Source organism: Histoplasma capsulatum, assembly GCF_000150115.1.
Source record: "Histoplasma capsulatum G186AR genomic scaffold supercont2.4, whole genome shotgun sequence".
Lineage (NCBI taxonomy): Eukaryota > Fungi > Ascomycota > Eurotiomycetes > Onygenales > Ajellomycetaceae > Histoplasma > Histoplasma capsulatum.
In genome coordinates, this window is record NW_025544804.1 from 1,952,177 (window position 1) to 1,975,465 (window position 23,289).

Here is a 23,289-nt window from a genome sequence, read left to right on the forward strand (position 1 = left end):
ACTTTAACTCTAAAACGCCACAGCCTTGGATTTAGGATATAAATGAAACTGTGGGCAGTATTTCTAGGCGAGGCATTCAACCCAGATAGGCATGCAAGCCTTTATATTTGAAGGCCGAGAGCCAAATTCTGGCCACTTTGGGGAGTCTCCAAGGTCTTATCGTTTCTTACCGAAGAGGAATCCGCTGTAGGTAGTTGTAGTAGTACATTACATAACATAAATTTTACTCCTTTATATCAATATTATCTAGTCCAGATTATTCGGACACCCCTCCATAGTTTGCGATGTCAAAGGGTGGTTCCCGCCACCCCCGAAGAGTTTTGCCGAGGCGCCTTGTCCCAATAACGCACATAGCCCTAGCTTCAACCTACACCTACCGCACGCCACTCTCGTGCACTCCCATCACTTGTCGGCTCTCAGAAACGAAACCCTTGGGTCAACTATTGCTGCAGGCAAAGCCATACGACGTGTGGGGTTTATAACTATCAGATCACGAACAATGACGGCCCTGAACCCGCGCAGCCCTACGAACCCTGTGGTATTCTTCGATATCACACTTGGAGGTATGTGTATGGATAGCCTCGCGCATCAGCAAAATGTTATGATATTTGTGAAAACCTTGGGGCCTTAGTTATGTACTGTACATGCAATATGAAAACGAAGAAGGAAGAAGAGGAGGGTGCTGCAAGGCTGACAGGCTCTGTTTCGAGATCCAAAAAGCCTCGTCCCGGCTTCAGTTCAATGGGGATCATGCCACGCCTCAACATATTATTGGGACGCTCGATCTGAAGTAGCTTGTAACTTGCCATTCTGTTTTCTGCTTGCCACTTTTCTGTGTGCAACTCCTCTATCGCTATTGGACCAGCACTATGCCACCACAGTGTCGTTGTAGAAAATAAATATAGAAACGAAGAATGATCCGTACTAACTATTTCCTCTAGGAGAACCGCTCGGTCGAATCAAAATGGAGCTCTTCGCAGATGTCACACCCAAGACAGCAGAGAACTTCCGCCAATTCTGTACCGGCGAGAGCAAAAATCCCCGCGGCCGACCGCAGGGGTACAAGGGCTCCAAATTTCATCGAGTGGTATGGATCCCCTCAGGTTTCTTCACGGGTTTCCTTTCTTCAGGGCTGGCACTTCGGTCTGCTGCATACTTTGAATGCTTTCTTTGAGTTTTCAGAATTTCCTATCTTGCCACAGAGTCTGTCCCGTGTCCTCGGTTCCTGATTCAATATGCGGCGGTGAAGACTTAAACCAACCCGGCTTCGCTGGCTAACTCGTCAAGCTGATGGACTTTGCAGATCAAAGACTTTATGATTCAGGGTGGCGATTTTATAAACGGCGATGGCACTGGCAGCGCAACCATATATGGCACTGGCAAGTTTCCTGACGAAAACTTCAATCTCACCCATGACGGCCCGGGTCTTCTGAGCATGGCTGTAAGTCCAAGCTACGTGCTCCTCCGCTCTTCTTGTCCCCATCAGATAATATATATATATATACCGCAAGCTAACTTCGCCGGCCCCTTTTTCTTATAACATAGAACTCCGGTCCAAACACTAATGGCTGCCAATTCTTCATCACAACAACCGCCACACCATTTCTGAACAACAAACATGTCGTTTTCGGCCAGGTTCTTGATGGCATGGACATTGTGCGCATGATTGAGAACACGCGGACGACGAGAGACAAGCCAAATCAAGATGTAGTCATTGCGCAGTGTGGGGAGATGTAATGGATAGTTCACGAAATGTAATAGCAATAATAATAATGCGATGAGATGAAAAATGAATGACAACATAAATATGGGGGTTTACAACAGACGCCGAATTCTGCCAATTCTGCCCTAAGATAATGGCTCTCCAATCAATGGTCACTGGAAGAAAAAAGTTGTACAGAGGAACGAGTAGGACGCCTACTTAGATAGCTGCAAAAGGCGAAGAAAAAAAGAAATAGAGAAAAAGAGAAAAGGAAAAAAGGAGATAACTGCCCATTCATCACCTTCAATTAAATGGAACTTGTGGGGGCGTGGATATCACAAAAAAAATTGACCCTGCATCCCCGTTTTCGCATGCTATGCGCCAAGATATGTTTACCCAGCTACTGAACAAAAAACACTAGTGGGCATGAACCGGCAAGATAGAGTGAGAATAATAACATGTCCGATATTGTTTGACGTTGACCTTGAAATACGTCTGAGTTGAATGAAGTGACAGTTAAAGCTAGGCGAGACTAAATATGTGAGAGGTATTGATGAATTCAAACTCCATTGCAAAAAGAAAATAAAAAGGCATGAAAAATTAAAACATAGATAAGAGAAAAGAGAGAGAAAGAGAACGAAATGGTCTATCACTGATCCAACACGAGAAAAAAAAGAACAAAGGAGAAGCAAAATCAAAGAAATTTCTCCAAATACTCTGTCGCAGCCTTAATAGCTTCATCTAGCTTTTCAGCCTCCGTTCCATTTCCAATGGAGATGGGTGCTTTACCCCCCGCACGCCCACCAACAATGCTCGACACAGTATTAGCCCAGTCATTAGGCGTTGCTCCTTGTTCACTTAAAGCCTATTAAAAAAAAAAATCAAGTTCAGTTAGCATTAGCTCATTCGCTGATTGCGTCGTTGACCGTGAACAAAAAAAATTGGCTAATTAAGAAGAAAACATCAAAACGTACCTGAGCGACATGGCAGCCATGCACAACCTTGCCTGCCTCCTTATCCGCCGCAAACATATAAACAGATTTGTCTTGCATCTTGGTCTTGACGAAATTCAAAGAATCGCTCAAGGCTTTGGGATTCGCCGAGATTGGCAATTGCATCACGAGATGCGACGCAACTTTATTCTCAGGTGCCTCGAAATATCCTGTGATCGCATCAAGCGCTTTTTTCGACTCCAGCTTTTGCGCCGCCTTCTGGCCCTCAAGCACCTTCTTGTGGATCTGCGCAAACTGCTCCCGGAACCGCGCTTTTTCAACCGCAGATATCGATAGCTGGTTTAGATCTACCTGCAGCAACTTGGCCTCAATCTCCTTTTGTGGGCCAAGCTCCATTTTCTCAAAGCGCCGTAGGCGCTCACCAAATTCTTTCGCGATGCGTTGGACCTCGTGTGCCTCTTCACCTGTCACGGCAATTATGCGTCGGATTCCCTTCGCAATCCCGCTCTCTTCAAGGATGACGAGATCTTTGATATCGCCCGTCTTCTGGACATGGGTGCCGCCGCAGAATTCGATACTGATGTCCTTCCAGCGTGGATCATGGACATTTTGGAGGATTTCTTCGAGTTCGACACCGACGGAGACGACGCGGACCGGGTCTGGATAGGTTTCGCCGAAGACGGCGCGGACGCCGGATATTCCCCGGGCGATGGCGAGAGGAACGTCTTTGGCATACACTGCGCAGTTTTGACGGATATAGTCGGTGGATATCCGTTCGATTTTTTCGAGGTCGGAGTCTGAGACAGCAGACTTGTGAGAGAAGTCAAAGCGTAGCTTCTCAGCGGCGACAAGGGAGCCTTTTTGCTCGATACCATCACCGAGAACCTGACGGAGGGCGAAATTGAGAATGTGAGTACCTGTGTGGTTGTTTCGGATGGGCCATCTTCGGAGTTCGTCGTATTCAGCAATGACGGAGTCATTGACATTGAAGGAGCCGTATTTCATGAACCCTGTGTGAAGTATGTATCCTCCGTATACCTGGACATCTTCCACAGCAAGCTCCGCCTTGCCATCGATAATGATCTTTCCGGTATCATTCTCCTGACCTCCTTGCTCTGCGTAGAAGTTGGTGCGGTCGAGGATAATACCAAATTGCTCTCCCTGTGGGATATCCTTGGTTGAATCGACAAACTTCTTGTTATAATATATCGCCTTTATTTGTGATGTGATATTGCCCCTCCCAAACTTCGCATCGTCATTCGTTTTGGGGACATCGTCCATGGTCTCGAGGAGGCCAAGATCATGAACGGTCAACTTCACTACATCTGCAGTTCGTTTCCCTTGGCCCTTGCTTGCCTCCTTTGCTTTTAACCGAGCTTCTTCGAATTCGGCATTATCAATAGTTAGACCTCGCTCCTCAGCCATTAGCCGCGTCAAATCCACAGGGAAACCAAAAGTATCGTAAAGCCGCCATACATCTGCCCCGTGTAGTTTACCAAACCCCTTTTGCTTAGCCTGCAGGGCATATTCCTCAAAGAGGCGTTCCCCACGGTCGAGTGTCTTGGCGAAGGAGATTTCCTCCTCATCCAAAATTTCCATTACATCTGTCTGTTTCCGTCTGATCTCAGGGAACATATCGCCCATCTGATCGACCAGGGTAGGGACAATTTTCGAAAAGAATCCGCCAATTTCAACGTTTAAATATTTGCGCGCATATCGAGCACCTCTCCGGAGAACTCGTCGAACTACATAGCCCCGACCTTCATTATTTGGAGAAGCGCCATCGGAAATAGCAAACGTGAGAGTTCTAACATGGTCAGCAACAACGCGGTATGCAGTATCAATTCCATCGGTGTCTTCTTCATGGAATTTCCCGGTATATGGTCGACAACCCGTAATCTCACTGATCTTTTCGAAAAGCGGGGTAAAGACATCTGTGTCATAGTTTGACGATTTGTTTTGGAGGATTGAAACGAGGCGCTCATAACCCATCCCGGTGTCGACGTGTTTGTTAGGTAAGGGGCGCAGGGATTTGTCAGGCTCGCGATTGTATTGGATGAAGACGTTATTCCAGATTTCCAGCACATTCGGGTCATCTTGGTTCACGAGATGGGAAGCATTGCGGCCTCCGATTCGATCGTAATGGATTTCGCTGCAGGGACCGCATGGCCCTTGCTCTCCCATCTCCCAAAAATTATCCTTCATATTCCCAGAGAGGAGGTGATCCTCTGCAACGCCCACGGACAGCCATAATTCTTTTGCCTCCAAATCAGGGCCGATGCCCGCATCGGGATTTCCCTCAAAGTAGGTCACGTATAACCGGTCAGGGTTAAGGCCGTAAACTTTAGTGAGAAGATCCCACGAATATCTGATAGCTTCCTTTTTGAAATAGTCTCCGAAACTCCAGTTACCCAGCATCTCAAAGAAGGTCTAGAAACAACAAAACATGTCAGAATCGCCACGCCCAGTAGACCGGTGTTCACTATCAAGAATAAACTCACATGGTGATAACTGTCCTTCCCGACATCATCAAGATCCTGTAAAGAAAAATTTTATCAGTATAAAATTCAGTGGGCACAATCGTTGCGCAAAAGTGCACATACATTATGTTTTCCACCAGCACGTATACACTGTTTCCACATGTCAGCAATCTATATTTACTATAAGTCTCAATAAAGCGGAAAAAGGCACGCCACACACCTTCTGTGAGTTATGCGCACGTCTCAGGGTCGCAAAATCTGAGTTTGGATCAACAGTGCCTAGGAAAATGGACTTGTACTGGTTCATTCCCGCGTTTGTGAATAGTAGAGTTGGGTCTGAGAGGGGTACAACGGAAGAGGAGGGCACTGTATACGGTTTTCATGGAGTTAGCAATATGCAAATATATATATATATACCCGAATATATTTAAAAAGCCAGAACCAGAAAAAAAGCAGGACGAGGGGGGAAAAACCCCACTTACCAAAGGTATGGCCATTTTCCTTGAAAAAGTCTAGAAAGGCATTCCGCACGCGCAGAGCCGGCCACTCTGGCTGCTCGACAGTCTGCACCGAAGCCATCTTGAAAGCTGAGTGTGCTAGACGGTGGTGGTGGAAACGGGCGGTAGGAGTGGCGATGGCGGGCGTGGATGTCGAGGGGTGGACGATGGCGGGGGAGGGGAAACGGCGGCGGTTGAAGAAGCGGGTGAAGAAGCCTCCAGAAACACCGCCAGCTGCACCAATACCAATACCAATACCAGCACAATCACCAGCTCCCGCGCGCGAACTCAATATCAATCCCCGGCGCAGCACCACGCCTCGCACGACTCTTTCTCCTCCTATTCCCATCCAAACGAGAAGAACGGGGGAGACGAACGGGGCTGGACAATAAAGTGGGCGAGCTATGCCTTCTTGACAGCGCTGTCTCGTCCCTGGGCACACGAGTACCTTTTCCGTCAAACAACAAGGGGCTGGCAGGCGAATGGCGCCAGCGAGTGCGGTGTCGCTGGGCCACCAAGGCCGTGGCAAAAAGAGGCCTGCCGGTGAAGAGCTGGAGGGAGAGCAACGACGCCTAGCGAAAAAGTTTGGATTGATGCACATCGGTATGCTCTGAGTTGTTTTTAATTATTTAATCAAGTCAGCTGCATTGGATGGTCTCAATTTACTGGAATAAACTAACATTCTGCTTCCCTTGCCCTTAATTATTATTGTTTTGTTTTTATAGCTCCATCTATTTCTATTCCACCTCCCATCCCTCGTACTCCGTCGAATAATCAAGATGATTCCCATTCTACATCCCCCCCGGTGCTCCAACCACAATACCCGATACCCGTTGCTTCTGCTACCGCGCCCGTGGACGAGTTCATGCAAATAGACGAAACAAAACACAGAGTCTACATCCACGATCTGGACCGCGAAATCGCAGAGATCGAAACACAAGAAAAGAACGACACGCCATTCCTCCGCGATATCGAGAAGAGAGTCATGTGTGTCCCCAAGTCCGTCCTGGGGGCTAGTAGCGACAGTAGTCACGCCATTCCTTCCGCCAATAATGCGCTCGTGCTGTACCGGCCGCCGTCGTCGTTGAACGTGCCGAAACCGCAGGATGGTGTGCCCATGGCTGTTATCGAGGATACGGAGCAGGCACATGCGAAGGCCGAGTCTGCGAGAACGGAGAAAGAGCAGGCGAAGGATATGGCGAAGGAGGTTATTGGGGAGAAGGGACATGGGGCTCTGGGGATGAGTATCCTGCGGAGTGGCTCGTCATTGGATTTACTTGCATCCTCGACATCTGCAATGCTCCCTTTGCCCGAACCCCTTGATCTGGATTCACCTTTTGACGCTGAGCCGATGGAGATCGATGATAATTGAATACCAATCGTTCTTAGAGGGGTGTTTTGTTCTACTCTTCAAAGACGGTCGGTCGGTTCGAAGCGCCCACTTAAGGAGCTGATATTACAGGTACTTTAAATTATTTACATTGAGGCGAGGTATATCCCCTCTATAATTACAGAAGCAGGTACCTAATAAGCTAGATTCTTCTCAGGAATCGGGTTCTCGGTTAGTACGTTACTTCTGAGGCTGTGGAAATGATACTCCAGCTGATGCTGTGGCTACTCAGGAGTCCCATGTCCACCAGCAAACAGGACGCACATCACATAACTACTGCCCCCTAGCTCTTCCAATGAATCGCTGGGTATCATGGAGTCTACTATTGATCTTCGATGAGGTGGATTGGATACAGGTGTTGTCGAACGGGTTTGGGCTGGCTCCGGGCGTTGCTGGAGTAATTTAATAAAGTCCCTGCATTTTCCATTTTCGGTTACACTATGGTGTTGTCCTTATTATATATAGACATACCTTCTGAATTGTGGCAGGTATTGGCTTTGTTGCTCGGTTATCATAGTTTGGAAATGTAGAGCAGAATCAAGTTAAATATTCATGGAATAAGGCACTTTCATCCAAGATTGATAAAAGGAAATGCATATGAAGTATTCGATTTGAAATATGAAATATACAGTGGGAATCAAACTCCTTCCTAGCAGGAAGAGGAAGAAGCATTTGAGAGTCAAATAAATAAAAGTGAGGATGTAGCCTCTCACATCCTCCGCTTCAACAACTCTGAGTTGAGAGATGGTTAAATCCGGTTATTTCACAATTCCTCACAAGCACTCCTTACCTTACTCCATACCCCTATTAATCGACATCTCCTTTGTCCATGGCATCAGCATCTCATACTCATTCCCATAATACTGACTAATGGCAGAGCGCAAACTTGCAGTCGTGGAATGTGCGTGTCCATGAGTGCAATGATATCTGGCAGAAGCTCATCGAGAAGGTCGTGACCCAATGGAGGTCATCCGTTTAGATGTTAGCTTTCCCCGAATGAGATGGCATCGACGGATTGGGTCCGTACAACTGCTGAGAGAGCGAAAAGGGATTGGAGGCGTCAGACAGTCTTGTAGATGGGTACGTCAACGGACACGATTGACCCGACACCGTCAGTGACATCCTGGAGAACGAGGAATGTTTGCGCAGCCGCGATGATCTGCATCAGGTTATTTTTGGCGATTGCCGCGCTGCAACCTCCTTTTTCTGTTCTTTTTTTCTAGATCTTTGCCGCAAGCATTTAGTATCCAGAATGCGCGATGTCTGAAGATGGGGTATTAGATATCCGGATCCAGGGACTGTGCTCCGGGGGATGGAGGTGGATTGCCGATGTCAATATTTCTTCTCTGTTCCAGATCCTCCTTCCACCTTATGTGAAAGTTTTCATAGCTTTCGCTGCAACTCAAATTTCGATAATGTGATCTCCCAGCGTTGCTAACGCTAAATGTGACCGATAGAGGGAAGTGAGAGTCTGGTCAAGCCTTATCATTCTAAAATGTCCAGCGTTTCATCCCATTCCAATTAGACATCCAAGTACAAATAAATAGACGCTTTGGCGAGTGGCTTGGTGTGGTTTTCGAAACATAGGATGAATGCATCAGCCTCATTTCTTGCATCCAGCCCAAGCCCTTTTGAAGGAACAGAATTCCTGGAAAGAGATTTGTTTGAGGTGTTTCTTGGACTTCATTTGTTGATTAATGAAAACCAATTCCATTTAGGCCATTTCCGCTGGACCCGACCTCTTCCTACCAGTATTATTGGGAATCATGGAGTTAGACAAACATGATTCAACGATGGATCGGTAGGTGAGTATCAAACACATTTTAGTTGACGACAGCAGGCATAGTTAAGTGAGGCAAGTCTGTCGCTTTGAATAGTTGAAATGGGGTTCACATGAGCCAATAGGTCAAAAAATAAATATGAAGCACACCTGTAGTTTGCTGGCTGGCTATAGCCATACTCCGTGCAAGTTGCACCGATGCCAGCGTTCGGATTCTGTTGGTGACCGGAACAATGATATTCCGCCACACTCCACCGAAGCTTCAAGGAACAATTTAGGACCAAAGACTTGGAGCTTTGATCTCGATACTCAGCCATGAACTAAGTTTTATATTCGGCTCAATAACTCCAGATAGACAACAAAGGAATCGAATATGACACAGTCAGGCCCTCAGCGTCCTCCCTCGCCTGGCGATAAGCGCAAGCGCGACGAAGTTCAGGACATAGATAATGCTTCGCATACCGAAGGCGAGCCTCAATCAAATGGCAAGAGTGAACGTAGCAAAAGGCAAAAGGTCATTGGGCCAACATTGCCCCCCAATCTCGGAGAAGTTGAGGACAGCGACAGCAGTGATAGCGAGAGCGATGACGGTTACGGACCGTCGTTGCCCCCAGGAGATACAGATGTGACTGTAAAAGCAGATATCGAGGAAAAAGGCCAGAAGGATTCAGCAGAGGAGAAACCAAAGTCTACTCAAAGAGATGATTGGATGCTTCACCCACCAGAACATGGAGACTGGTCGTCGCGTGTCGATCCAACAAAGATCCGCAATCGGAAATTCAATACGGGCAGGAGTGCGGCACCGAAGACTTCGTCTGGCATAGGCACTTGGACTGAGACGGCTGAGGACAAGCGAAAACGGTTAGAGGCTGAGGTTATGGGCATACAAGCCCCAGCGAATTCAACAGCCGTGCCGACAGTACCAAGCTCCGAGCATGACGATGCGATGGCAAAACGGGTACGAGAATACAATGTAAGTCTAGTGAATGAGCAGTCTGAACTGGGGGTAAAAATCAACTAGCTAACGGCTTCATGCAGGAGAAGAAGCGGAGTAAGACACTCTACGCGCAACATCAAGCTCGGCCCTCGAAGGGAGAGGAGGAGGATGACCCAAGTGCCCGTCCATTCGATAAAGAGAAGGATATTCGAGGCCCAACAAAGATCAACCACGCTCAAAGACGAGAGTTGCTCAACCGCTCCTCTGATTTCAACACCCGATTTTCTGGTGGGAAATTTTTGTAGTTTTGATTGAGGTTTTTGGATCAAGACTCTACTTGTTCTCCCTGGCATGTATGCATGGCTGGAGCCCGTATATGTCGTCCTCAAAATGTGTGAGACTGTTGGAGGCTAAACTTTGTATCGGCTCTGGGGCGAAAGCCACCCCTGTACAACACAGCTTATGTGCCTGTCGGTATATCGCGATGCTCTGCACGAGAGGCGCAGTGAACTACCATTTCGTTATACCTATAAATTCCCGACGATATCTTAAGCATCCAGGTCTAATCGGATAGGAATCAATGCAGAATGGAGCATGAAAACAATTAGGATACACTTGGATATCAAAGACTGGTGTCGCGAAGGACACTTCGCAGCATTATATTTCGCGATACCTGCCTAGGACGCTTTGGGAAGTGAGAGCCTCGTGCGGGAGTACAGATAAGTTTATTGGCGTTGACAAGCTCGTCGAGCGTGTGCGCCCGGCGAGCACAACAATCGGGAATGTGAGAAAATGATGCCTCAATAGGACTCAATAAAATTGAATGTAAACTATAGATACAGGCATACGAGGGTTGAATATATGGTTTCATATGAAAACTGAAGCCGAAGAACGTATATTACTTCCGGCAATTATGTCTGTCAATCGCACATTTCGTCGTGACTGAAAAATGAAGGGATACACTCACTCCGTACTAAGGAGAGTTGTTTAAATGACAAAACTGAGGTTTGAAATCAGCCCAACCATTATTGTCTCTAGAGGTCAAGAACAATTGACTAACTATGTATGCTAGAATTTCTACTTCATGAGGCAAATAGCCCAAGCGTGCCATTATCGCCCACGACCTGAATTTCATGCTTATTTCCCAAGGCACACTGTCAACCATTGACAATATAACACGGCTGGCTCTATGCAGCTTATCTAACCTGTCTGGCTCCTCTTTGCGCCCTAGATCATGCTAACCCCCCCTATCATGGATGGTGGTGGATGCTGTAATTGGTAAAAAGTATAAGATGAACGCATGCAGACCAACTTGCTGAACTTGTTATACCTGGGGGGATTGATGGTACTTTTACATTGCAATTTTCCTGCCTTAGTGCCTTAGGGTTTTGGAGTTTACTAAGGCAGTGCGTAATGTAAAGACCCAATAACAGCCCAGAATCCATCACATATGCAAGGTTTTACATGTATATCCGATAAAACCCACATATTAAGTAGAGCTTTCAGGCTTATCCAGGGCCCTGTTGGAATTGGCGCATTGACACATAATGAATTAGGGATACTGCAGATCACCCGTCATCTTTCATCCATGACGAGCATATGTCAAACACCAACCCAACGACGGCGCTTGGACAGCCCGATCCTACGCAAAGCGCAGATGGCATTGCATTCGAAAGCCGAGCTCGTTTCAATCAGAAACCTGAACAGTGGCTCTTGCCACGATTTTTGGCAGACCTTAAGTCAGCGCGACCACCAGTCGATTAAGGATATACACCGTGGAAAATGCTAAGCAGTAGCATTCATCCCTTCCTTGTTATTCCGGACTTATATTAATCATTGCGGAGTCCGGGGAACACTCTATAAGCCAAATCATGTTCCGGATGGAATGCGTGTCCCCTGCCTGCATCAGTCGAAACAATTTATTCGGGCCCTGGTGATCCATCTCTCTCGAAAATAACCTGGTTATCCAGGACCGTGCTTGGATCCTTCCTGAGCTGACGACTACTGTGATAAATTGCTGCGCTGGCTGGGGCATGGTTGTGCGCTGTGGGCCCTCCTTTGCAGTCAGCATCCGGATCAGGACGGATGAAGTTAAGATGCAGCTGTATTCGAATCCGTTGGTTTAGAGATCAACAAGGGGGTTGTGGGTTGAGCGCGGTTGGAATTTCCTGGTAGTGCCGGTCACCACAACTGTGACTACCTTACCATTTTGGTGTTTTATTGTATGATTATGGAAAGGTTGTCTGAATCCCTGGTCGGTGGATTGAGGGTGTGTAGTTGTTAAGAACTACCAAGTGCCATTAGCAGAGAAACAGTTGGATAAGATTCTCTTTATCATATTTTCAATTATTGAATGCTTGAGAGGTACAAAATGCTCGATTGCCCTGGCGTACTACTAACAACATGGAACACACATGTCCGGCATCAACGATCAACCCCATGTATCATACAAAATCCTTCAACGGGAGCAAAAACAAGATCAACACACTACACGTGCAAATTAAGTAGCCAATATCACCAGTTCCAAGGAAGGGAAATGAAGAAGAAGTAGAAGTAGAAGGATAGGAAAGAAAGTAACGAACAAAAGGAAAAAATCAACTCCCCTCATGTTTCATCTACAGCATCGGGCTTATGAAACGACAAGCCTCCCCTCCGCCCAAGCATTCAACAAGCCCAGTATTTTCAATGAAAGTGCCGATCCCTAATTCTCCCGTCTTGGGCGTGTCGGTGGGTCTAGTTCATCATGTCTGCGAACCGGCCTTACCTCTCTCACCTCTGTCACCGGCCGTCGGTCAAAACCTCCGCGCGAAATAGCAGGGTTGTGTGCTGGCCTGTGTCTTGAATAGCTGCGTTCTTGTGGCGGTTCGCGCCGCCGCCTCCGTGCGTATTGATCTGGGTTGCTGGGGCGGGTATGGTTGCGACGGGGATGGTCAAGTGTGTCGGACGTATAATAATAGTACATGTCGTACTCATCGTACTCATCTACCCCTAGGTGACTCGTTAGATAGCGATCCGTGGGATACCAAATGAGACGGAAATCATTAGCGCACTCACCTCGAGGCCCTCGCACATGCTCCCTTGTTAAGTATCGCTGATCGTCCGGATGATATTGAAAACTACGAGGACGATTGTGGGAAGCGCTCCGCCGAGGCGGAGGAGGAGGAGGGCGAGCTCGCCTCCTACTTTCACGGCCACGTGGCTCTGCTACCTCGGCGCAGGAGGGGTATTCGTAATGCCTTCGGCTGTCATCGTAGGAAGTTTGTTGCACCTGTTCTGGGGCAGGAGGATGTGGGACTGGATGATAAATTGGCATTGCTGCGTTACCATTTGGAGGATGAGGGGGTGGTGGGCTAGCTGGATAATATCCAGGACCGTTTGCCGGATTATGCGGGATAGGATATGCCGAATGGTTGACGTATCTGCTCGAATCTGCGGTATTCGTCCGTCTGAAGTCCGGTTCATCGGTTTGATTGGAAAAGCGCACAGTGCCGGTTCTTGAGTCATATCTCCCAGAACCTACAAGATTTGCAGGATGCACAGGCCGCACCGGCTTTTTAGTGAAATCGCGTCTTTTCTCGCCCTCTTCCTCGCTGCTATCGTACATATTCTTGATATTCTTCTTCGTGGAGCCTTTTTTTCTATGCTTTCCTTTGCTTTTGTGTTTCTGGCTTTGCTTCTTAACTGGAATATCACTTTCGCTACTGCTGTCTATATCACTCTCTTCACTAGTGCTGCCATAGTGTCTCCTGTGCCCGCCGCGATGAGAGTTTCTCCTGCGACCTCTACAATCACAGGAATGGCAGCATTTAACGAAGACTCGAGCTGCACAGTGGTCGATACTGCCCGATGGCGCGACCACGAGTACACGTTGCCCTATCTTTCTTGCCCACTCGGGAGACAATTCTTCACACGAATCAAAGATTTGCGCCATAACGTTCGGGGAGAAAGGCTGCCTCGGATACTGCAGTGGATGTTGCTGCGGATGCGGGTATTGTTGAAACTGTTCATACAGTGGTGCTGGTATCTGCTGGGGTTCAGGTGAGCTTGCAGGTTCAAATATCTTCTGATCACGCGCTTGAGATGGGCTATGTTTCTGTGAAACCGGGTGGGGATTAAATAGTGCATCTGCTAATAACCCGCCCGGAGTCTTGATTCCTCTTGGTCGACGGACAAATGCGGGTTTTCCCGAGGGTTGTCTTTGCACGTAAATGGCACCGGGTTCCATGTAAGATGACGAGGAGGCACTACAGACGTGGATGACTCGAAAGTTAGAAAGATCCGAGTTCTTTCAGCATACCCGCTGACGAATTGGAGGTGCCGGTACAGACCACGTCGGGGTACTCCCTCCTGAGCTCTCGCTCGAGTCTTCTTGAATGTGCATCTTCGGCAAGTGGGAATATCCCAATAATAATTTCGATCACTCGTACTGGTTTGGCGACTGTGAAAAAGAACTTTTGGGGAACAAATAATTGGAATATCGGAAAACAAGCATGCCACAATCCAAAGTTTCCAGATACAACTCCCGGTGCTCGTCTTCCAATATAATGAACTGGAAGCTGCAATTGACACCCTTTCAACAAGACAAGCGGCCACGCTGGGGAAGCATCGACTCTGGGTGTCGCCTTTCTTCTTTCACCTCAATATTTAGGTTATTCGAATAAGATACGGTAGGCAGGAGACAGTAAAACAGCCCTGAAACAGCAACTCCGGCAAACGAGAAAAAGCAACACCTCTTGAATATGGAAATGTCCATGACATGCATAGTTATAGCCATCAGACCTGAGTGTGTATCTATGCTTTGGAGACGGACGACACAAAGAGGCAACGGAAGTGCGAAACTTGTTGCAGTCCTTAGCTAAGGACTCCTGAAGAGAACTGACAAAGAAGCATTGGGACGGGAGGCGAAGAGTCCTCCGGATAAAAATACCAAAGAGCAACGGAGCAAGACATTCTCCCTTGACACGGGAAAAGTAGTAATAAAGAGAACCCCGCCAATCATCATAGAACTGATATTCTTCAACTTTTTGTTGCCTTTTGAAACCCGCACTCCATTGTCCCTGGATGCAGCATCATGGCCGAGGACGGACGCGTTGCATCGTTTAGACTTGGGAGGAAAGTAACAAGCAGATGCTGAGATCGTTCTTTGATCAAAGCCTCTTTATGCACATAGATTATCTAGGCTGGGAGAGCTCGAGATGGGAAAAAGCAACCAATGATGACACACATGGTGGCGTTTAGCCTGGCTTTGGGGTGGGAGTTGGCTTTTTTAGGGGCCTTCTTTGGTGTTGTTTGAAAGAATCTGGAAGAAGAAAAGAAAACTTCAAAGAAAAACACTCTAAAAATAGGTCAGTAGTGGAATCGAGCTGGCCGAAGCCACCTCGATTTAATATTTATCTCCAGTGGTCGGCCAACTGTTCTCTGTCAGTTTGTACAGGAATCTGTATATGGGCAGAGAGTTCATAATGTGATCCATACAACACGGGGAACTGTCTTCTCTCGAGATTTCTCTCGTCCAGCGTACAGAGTATATTTTGAGTCGCCAGAAAGGTCAAGCCAATATTATGGCGTCCACGGGCTAGTATCCACAGTAGCTACTCCTCACCATCTATCTACTCGAGATCAGATACTCTACAACGTTGGTAGACAGAATGTGTATCCTATGTGTCTTCCTCGTGGCATCTCCCATACGCCTACTAGTATCCTCCTAGAGCAAAATCCACATAAAAATACGATCCTTGACAATTCAACGGAGATGAAGTTGATTATCCGGGACAGCGACAGAGTGACTATGAAAGCTTGCACTAAAACTAATTAGTTTTCTAAGCAACTTTCTTTTAATTAGCCTCTCGGTTGCCCAACTTAACAACACACTCTCAGATTACATTAGTATCCGGATATTGAATAGAAACAGGCTGCGATTACTCTTCACCCCTACTGCTCTTCACCTGCGTTTTCTTCTGCCCGAGGTGTCTGAGGGTCAAATTCATCTTGCCATACGTTCATTAGAAGCAGCTACATACTAACATTTCATCCATTCACGTACCTTCAATTTCATCCATACACTCTGGGAAAATTTGCTCACCATGTGGAGCATTCTTATGAGGTGAATAATCTGGCCCTATCTCGGGGTTCAAGTCTCTCCCACCAGCTCAAGTTTAATCAGGCCCCGCTGCTCAATTCTCAGTATAGCTCACACATCTTCCAATACCTGGGGAATCCAACACTAAATTGGCGCAGAGAACACAGACTTGGGTTAAAGGCCAGAGACCGCAGTGTAGGCAGCTTCCTTGACACGATGCTCTAGAAATTGAAGGGCTAGTGAGAGGAAGTATGAAGAGCCGCCGCTCACTTCCTACTGTCGTCCATCTATCCCTTTTATCTTCATAATTCGACCGGTGGTTCCCCTTTTGCATAAAGAAGGATATAAGATATCACACATATCAACGAGAACTACTTCCGCACGATGGGATGGATATTACTACCCCATCCTTCATCCCACAGAATTTTGTGTTGCATAAAATCTGGTGGAAATGTTTTCGATGCTGCAACACTTGCCCGCCTCCTGCCACTCTCGAACTCATATAAATTCAGTCTCCCGACATTCCTCATTCGAAAAGAAAAAACAACAAAACTATTGAACACACGCACATCAACGCCATCCTAAATTCCTTCCAGTTCTTCGTTCATCCTAATATCTGCTTGCTTTGCCGCACTCCTTCCCCTTTTTCCAATTACCCCTTCACCTCTCACTGGTGCATTGCATCCCCCACTATCCAGATGGGTTTTGCAATATTCATTTGTGCAGGAGAGAATCTTAAAGTTTTGAGGATGGCTTTCTGTTTGGAGATATCCGTGTGCCCCGTTGTCCGTTAAAGGTTTTTGGAATACCTACATACCGCCGAGAGCGTTGTGTATGTGAAAATTGCAGATAGTTTGCAACAAAGTCCCAGAGAGATTTGACAAACGGCCCAGGCTTCGTGAACGATAACTTAGATGCTTTATAGAAATCCGGGGCCTAGTTTTGCGGGTGGTCATTAGATGTCCCTCTTAGCTAGAACGGACCGGCCATAGGTTGACGGTGGGTAACTCAAAACCAGAGTGACTCCGACTCTTATTATTCTTTCCATCGACACTATTTGGGACGTGCTATCTCTGCACCCGACCATCCCACGTTCAATTGTGACTTTCGACCTATACGATACAATTCGGTCATGTTATCTTATGATTTCACCAGCCGGGCACACACAATGATTCCTATCTTAAGGAAGATGTCATAGCTGCCTTTTCCCCCCTCCAGTTTCAAGTTCATCAAATGATACATGCGTTATTGATAGATTTTATCATGTGAATCGGGTTTTCCTTGTCAATTCTCTCTTTTCTCTTTTCATTCTGCCTCCGTCTTTCAAATATATTCAAATTTTGTTTCATGACAGACCACGTTGCTCATGTTTATTTGCTGCTGTTGTGGTGTTTATGTATCTCTGCCCTCAAGCAGTAACAACCTTTCCCCAGTGAAGCTGTGCACTCCAGCCCCAGCTTTGAATACCATCCATTCACAACTTGCCCCTGTATTCAGATGCCGGTTCATTAGTTTCAAAAATCACCCCATTCCCGCACATTAATTAATCATTTAATTACCACTCCACGTGGGCTTCATTTGTTCCCCCTGAATTCCAGTGTCCTGACTCATTCTCAGGGACCCCATTTCCTCCGCCACAGTCATCAAATGTCGTTGATGTATTCCAACCTTGCCGAAGGTTGTTATCGTTATCACAGGTGTTAAGGAAACCGTTATCGCTGTTCTGATTCATGTGTGAAGACTTTTCGTTCCAGCCCCCATTACCACCATTGCTGCTTTGCGATACTTTTTCCAGTCTCGGATTCAGTGAAGCAAGGAATCCGTTATTTGGTTGTGTATTGGTATTTCCGCCACCAGAGCCACTTTGCTGCCGTTGACTGCCTAGAGGAGGACAGGGCGGGCTATTGGCAACGCAACTAAACCGATTCCCATTGCCGGGATTTTGCAAGTTGCCATTCATATTTGGCAAACTATCCATGGGTGTGGTTCGTTCAGTCGGTGATAGGAGCAGTGCAAGTGGAGCTGGTGGTGATGGTCTGGGACTACGATTATTGTTCATGTCGGAGGTTGAGAGGAGGCCCTGAGGATGTGGTTAGCTTCAACTGAATGAACATCATGATATTAATATAATAAATATAGAATGTCTCACCTGAGCGCGAAGGAGTTGATTCACAATTTCAAATCTTGGAAGTGCCTCAAGTTTTCTTCTCTCTTCATCAATATCTAAAGCGACCTCTACGTCGAATTTGTTTTGTATCACATCTAACGAATTGCTCAGCGGTCGGAACAGGTCCAATATCGCAATCAGAGACTCACCCGCTGTCCGATATTTGAAAATGAACTCTGCATATGGCTTGTCCATAGTATCCAAGTACTCAGGGGTCCTGATCCTGTGCGTATATCTCGCCTGTGGCCCCAATTGAACCTGGTGGGTAAGGGATTCTGCACGCGCAACCGACTCAGGAACCGTATACAACGGAGGCTCATCCGTCGCCCATTCCGAAACCATTGGGGAAACGAAAACAGGTCGTTGTGAGACACAAAATTGGTCAAACTCGTGGGTTTGTCGCGTTGGGGGCTCTTGATGTTGGTTCAGTGATACAAATGATTGAGTCTTGGGGCTAGAGGCAGCGTTTTGATTCCAACTGGAACTTCGGTGGTTCCCATCACTGTTATCCCAGTCTCCTGGGGGTGAAATGACATTATTAGTATTGTCGGCTTGGTTGCTCTCCGCCCATGGGCGGGGGGTAGCCTCGCCATCCACGCCGCAACGATCCTGTCTTTGGTGTTCATTGTTACCCGAAGTACTACACCCATCTTGGTCTCGTTTGTTATCATTCCACTCTGAACTAGGGCCTTCGTCTTGTTGCTTTGAATCTGCTTGATATCCCTCTTGCATATCTTTGCGTCGAGACCTTCGCCTGCTCCTCCTAGACTTCTTTCTCCCAATATCACCTACGCCAGCGCCGCCCTCCCAAGAGTTGTGTTGGCGCCAGCCGCAGCTTGAACTCTCGGGGACCCGCTTGCCATCAGAAATCACGTAATAACCATTATTATCCGACTTTGGGCATTTATCATGCTTATTTCCGTGAGAATGGCCGCTCTCTTTACATATATGGGGACTAATATTCAATACAATGGGTGGTGCGGAAAATCGACTACCACCTTGATCCTCCCCATTCGAAATGGCGTTCACCATGTTTGGCCCTCCTGAAGATGTAGAACTCCGTATATATCCATTCGACGGGAACGTGAGATGAGAATAATTTTCATGAATATTCACCGGCAAGTTCGGCCGAGGCATGCAACAACCACTGGGAGGTCGTAAGTTGTGACCCCCCGGGAGTCGCCTGCCGCATGGAGGAATGTCAGGCGCATCTATTATGGTTTCTTGGCGGGAGAGATCCGCATGGCAATTCGATTCAGGAGCGGGCTGTTGCTGAGAATGCTTATGATTCTGACAAGATCCGCCGATATGGCCATGTGTATACCCAAAAGGTTTTGCCTGGGAATTATCACTGGGGCGATGGCACAGGCAACAACCTGGGTAACTGTGCTGATTTGGTGGCTTCTGGACATAATATTCACTGTCATAGGGCCCATCAAACAATCCTCTGAAAGCCCCCCAAATTTCCTCATTGCCTTCCTGGAATCGACTGTTGTGGTTTTCATATACGAGCGACTCTTCACTTGAGATAGAGCCATCATCTATAGGGCCTTATTTGTTAGAAGATCTGTAATCACGGAAGAGGAGAGAGGGGTGAGGCAATGCTTTCACCTTCCGAACCGGGAGCCATTCCGGATTCCGGAGTCTTTGTGCCGTCTGATATGTCATCATCTTTGGTAATGTTTGCCCTTGGATGCGCCGCGCAGCGAAGAACGACAACCTGTATAGTACCCAATCTTTCAAAGTGCTTTGCGATATCACGATTGTTCTCTGGGGATCTGACTGTAGCGCGGTGTTTGAGCAAGTCTTTATCAAAGATCTACAAACAGTATATTATTTCTCCATTGGCATACCTAGCTGGAATGGCGCGAATCTCCAGGGTCTCCCAACCCATCCGCCATTCGGCAGCCGCTCCTCCCTTTGTCGGACTCTAAAGTTAACATCTCTAAATTTTGTCGTTGCGTCTGATGACTTGCCCATTTGCCGCAGGTCATCTCTATTCCGATTGCATTGGTAGACTCCATCCATGAGGACAAACATAGCTAAGCCTGCCGCAATGTAGCCGTCCGACCTCAAATTAATCGAGAAGGGAGTAGATGAGTTGGGAATGGCTATGTAGCATTCCACGTACCCGTCGCCATAGACGGTGCCATACTCCTTGAATGGGACATTCGAGCCGGCCCATTCTATTTGGCAGGAGAGCTGTTTTAGTGTGGGCATTGTTAGACGACTTTGAAGAAGTGAGCACGCGATTGACGTAGAGACTTGGTTTCGTGAAATGATGGTGAGAGCAAAGAGTACAATATGTAAGTGAATGAGTTGAGACGTGTGTATGAAGTTCAACATTGCCTATTCTGGCAGGGCAACAACCACCTCCAAGGTTATGTCCATCTACCCCTATCATTTTGAGTTGAGGTAAACATATACGAAGAGGTTATGTTCTCTAGGGAAGTTGCCAGAATCATTCATTTGTATCACATTCAACTCCTTGACATGATTTACACCTAGCTACCAAGCAATTAAGTAGGTACTGGATTGCACCTACAGAACTTCAACATTCCAGAAAAATAGAGGACCTGATGCTGATTGCCAAATTAACAGATGCCGTGGGAATAGTAGAAGAAAGCCAAATGAAACGCGGTTCATTTGTAGAGGAATAATGGAAAAATTTCATCCAGCGAAGGATACATCCGTCGACATTCCCGTCTCGAATATTGGTGAGTTATCCGATAGCCTAGGATAAAATGATCCCTAAGGTAGGGGGCCGAGGTCGTATAATGAGATCATTATAGTGACTGCTAACTTAGTACTGCACATATCACCTACAGAGTTATCTTTGTGACGGCCCTCTTTACGGTATTTCCTGTCGGTCTGCAGAGAAAATCCATCCAGTCTGCGTGGTTAAGGTTTGCTGGGCGCAAAGCGGAGGAATTCTTGCAGGACCAGACCAATCGCTTGAACAAGGAAAGGAGCGGCTGAATCACACATGTACAGTACAAGAGCCTCACCCGCGCCCGCGCGAATGATTTCGGGACAACACCGAGATGCATGGCGGCATTTTCAAAACCACGTCAGATTTGACACGTTTGGGGTTGGTTGGCCGTTTCCGTATGGCCAGGGAATGGCAAAGCCTGCAAAAACATTCCTTGCAACAGGGACGCACGGAGATATGATCTTCTGCACGACGTGAGTGGCTGGAGCTGCGATGAGGCGGTCACGCATCCAAATTCCTTGTATCTCGAGGAAACAACCTCAAACATGAGAAAATTCAATCCGGGGTAGCAAGCACGAGATCAAAAAAAAAAAAAGAAAAAAAGAAAAAAAAGAAAAAAGAAAAGAAAAAGAAGAGAAAGAGAAGAGAAAAAGGAGAAAAACAAAAAAGAAAGAAAGAAAAAAGAAAAAATTGAAACTACTCTTATCAATATGTCCTCTCGAGGTAGGCAAGTCGGTTCGCAAACTTCACAGTAGACCGCTCCATCCCATTCCCTCTCATTTGTCACAGATATTATCAATTGGACAGTGCCCGGCATATTACTTCCAAGTCAAAGATCAGAAATAAGCATTGAGGAAGGATGATACAGTCTGTCGTGCGACGGCGGTGCAGGTTGGGCGAATCCGGACCGTCTCTTCCGAGGAAGACCCTTCAAACTGTCTGAATCTACTAGGACTCTCAATCCTCCATAGATAAATTTGCAGATTAGCATTTGTCAAATGTCAACTACGGAAATGAGCAACTACCAAGACGCTGACGAACGCGAAGGCCTTCATTGCTAAAACATGGCGCACGACAGAAACACCGAGCCAATCAATCATTTAAATCTGGCCTAGAAGTTCGTATGAATTCATTTCAAGGAAAGCTACTTTCTCAGAATTTTCACCTAACAGATGATTTTTGCTAACGGGGGTGCCTATCAATCCACATTGTTCTCCTAATACTGATCGTCCAGTGTCCATCAACGCTCTGCTTCACGAATTTCACCCTCTCATCAAGCTGGGGCTTTTGTCTGGAATACCCGGCATAGACAGCACTTCTTTTTATCTCGAAACAATATTTACTCGAGCAAATTGGAGAATGAATACTGCTCATCTAGCTACTTGCGACACTGGACGTGAACAGGCCAGCGATTTTTCATAATCCATTGGAACGCTAACCCCCCTTCTTTAGCTCGCATTCCTTTGCCACCGATATCACCCTTTCGGGGTGACAACGCGAATGGACATCTAGGCTGAGATCCTGAGATGCTAACGCTGCCTATGTGGAAAGTAAAAAAGTTGTTTCAAGTTGCAGCCATATTTGCAGAGAAAACCCTGGATCAAGCGACGAATGCGAGGAAGGAAACTATGTCGAATATGGCGTTTTCAATGTCTGAGCTGTGACTTGGTAAAATACATCATAGCGCAGATCAACTGCTGGGCATCTGCGGGGGCGTTCCATGAACAACTCCATCAATTATGATTCACCAGCCACCGTGGGGGTGCATCTTACATATAAGGGTTCCTTAAAGATCATACGAGCCACGACAAATCGATACACTAGCTGGGATTATGGAAGTCCGCTAGAAACATTTTCCTTCCGCATTGGCAACTATTGACCAATTGACAATGGCGGCTCCCGATCCCGAACGCAGATGACCTCAGGCGCCAAGGTATTTTGCGGCTTTGCCAAACGGGCCCGCCATGTCAAGCGAATGGGAAGCTATTCGCTGGTATTCAGCCTCCTGCCGAATTCTCTTGATGTCATTTGCTAGTTCTGACTTTTACTCACGGAGACTGTGTTCTTTCACCGAGGAGTTTGCAGACGTGGTAAGGTATCGCTAGCGAGGCTGACGCAATCATATGTGGTTCATGAACTTGTGGCAACTGGAAAACGGTACAGTACAAGCATGGTACTTCCATTGATACAGCTTTTTCTGTTTTCTAATGTCATTTTCTCACTTTTATTCCCTAATTAGTGTGTCATTGGACATAGTCGCTGCCTTAAAGTTGTAACATGATATCAATTGGCTTCTCGTGGTTGCGTGATTGAGGTATATTTTTCCTCTTCGAGCTTTCCAAATTCAGGGCAGACATGTCCCGTTTCCTTGTCCTATACTCGAGCAAACCTGATCACATATATATCATTTCAGGCTATGTACTGTACGTACATGTACAAGCTTCGGACGCATAACACCATATCATTGCTGATGTATATATCCAAGAGATTGCATCCATCCCAATCTATTGAACGCGAACTAACGATGTTCAAATTGACATGGGCTGTTCCTCGATCTCGAATATTATCAAATCCCTGTCTTCTCAAAATTG

The 23,289-nt window shown here is 46.8% G+C and overlaps 7 protein-coding genes across 7 annotated transcripts; 4 read left to right on the forward strand and 3 right to left on the reverse strand.

The window, feature by feature from the left end:
• Positions 1-499: 499 nt before the first annotated feature.
• On the forward strand, positions 500-1,737 carry HCBG_03697 (peptidyl-prolyl cis-trans isomerase; the record flags this gene model as incomplete). The annotated part of the gene is made up of 4 exons (XM_045430746.1): positions 500-563; positions 942-1,087; positions 1,304-1,441; positions 1,546-1,737. The coding sequence occupies 4 exons, from the start codon at positions 500-502 to the stop codon at positions 1,735-1,737; spliced, it is 540 nt and encodes a 179-aa protein (XP_045288889.1).
• A 659-nt stretch (positions 1,738-2,396) lies between these two features.
• Positions 2,397-5,981, reverse strand: HCBG_03698 (alanyl-tRNA synthetase; the record flags this gene model as incomplete). Its single annotated transcript, XM_045430747.1, has 4 exons — positions 2,397-2,567; positions 2,677-5,085; positions 5,356-5,501; positions 5,618-5,981. 4 exons carry the CDS (start codon positions 5,979-5,981, stop codon positions 2,397-2,399), a joined length of 3,090 nt encoding a protein of 1,029 aa, XP_045288890.1.
• Positions 5,982-6,114: 133 nt separating this feature from the next.
• On the forward strand, positions 6,115-7,004 carry HCBG_03699 (uncharacterized protein; the record flags this gene model as incomplete). The annotated part of the gene is made up of 2 exons (XM_045430748.1): positions 6,115-6,235; positions 6,358-7,004. 2 exons carry the CDS (start codon positions 6,115-6,117, stop codon positions 7,002-7,004), a joined length of 768 nt encoding a protein of 255 aa, XP_045288891.1.
• Positions 7,005-7,892: 888 nt separating this feature from the next.
• HCBG_03700 (uncharacterized protein) lies at positions 7,893-8,443 on the forward strand (the record flags this gene model as incomplete). Its single annotated transcript, XM_045430749.1, has 3 exons — positions 7,893-7,923; positions 7,960-8,102; positions 8,267-8,443. 3 exons carry the CDS (start codon positions 7,893-7,895, stop codon positions 8,441-8,443), a joined length of 351 nt encoding a protein of 116 aa, XP_045288892.1.
• A 732-nt stretch (positions 8,444-9,175) lies between these two features.
• Positions 9,176-10,044, forward strand: HCBG_03701 (uncharacterized protein; the record flags this gene model as incomplete). Its single annotated transcript, XM_045430750.1, has 2 exons — positions 9,176-9,775; positions 9,841-10,044. The coding sequence occupies 2 exons, from the start codon at positions 9,176-9,178 to the stop codon at positions 10,042-10,044; spliced, it is 804 nt and encodes a 267-aa protein (XP_045288893.1).
• A 1,614-nt stretch (positions 10,045-11,658) lies between these two features.
• On the reverse strand, positions 11,659-14,120 carry HCBG_03702 (uncharacterized protein; the record flags this gene model as incomplete). The annotated part of the gene is made up of 5 exons (XM_045430751.1): positions 11,659-11,783; positions 11,945-12,026; positions 12,504-12,727; positions 12,794-13,983; positions 14,068-14,120. The coding sequence occupies 5 exons, from the start codon at positions 14,118-14,120 to the stop codon at positions 11,659-11,661; spliced, it is 1,674 nt and encodes a 557-aa protein (XP_045288894.1).
• Positions 14,121-17,292: 3,172 nt separating this feature from the next.
• On the reverse strand, positions 17,293-20,205 carry HCBG_03703 (uncharacterized protein; the record flags this gene model as incomplete). Its single annotated transcript, XM_045430752.1, has 5 exons — positions 17,293-17,305; positions 17,378-17,898; positions 17,968-19,526; positions 19,597-19,767; positions 19,839-20,205. The coding sequence occupies 5 exons, from the start codon at positions 20,203-20,205 to the stop codon at positions 17,293-17,295; spliced, it is 2,631 nt and encodes an 876-aa protein (XP_045288895.1).
• Between the last annotated feature and the right edge of the window lie 3,084 nt (positions 20,206-23,289).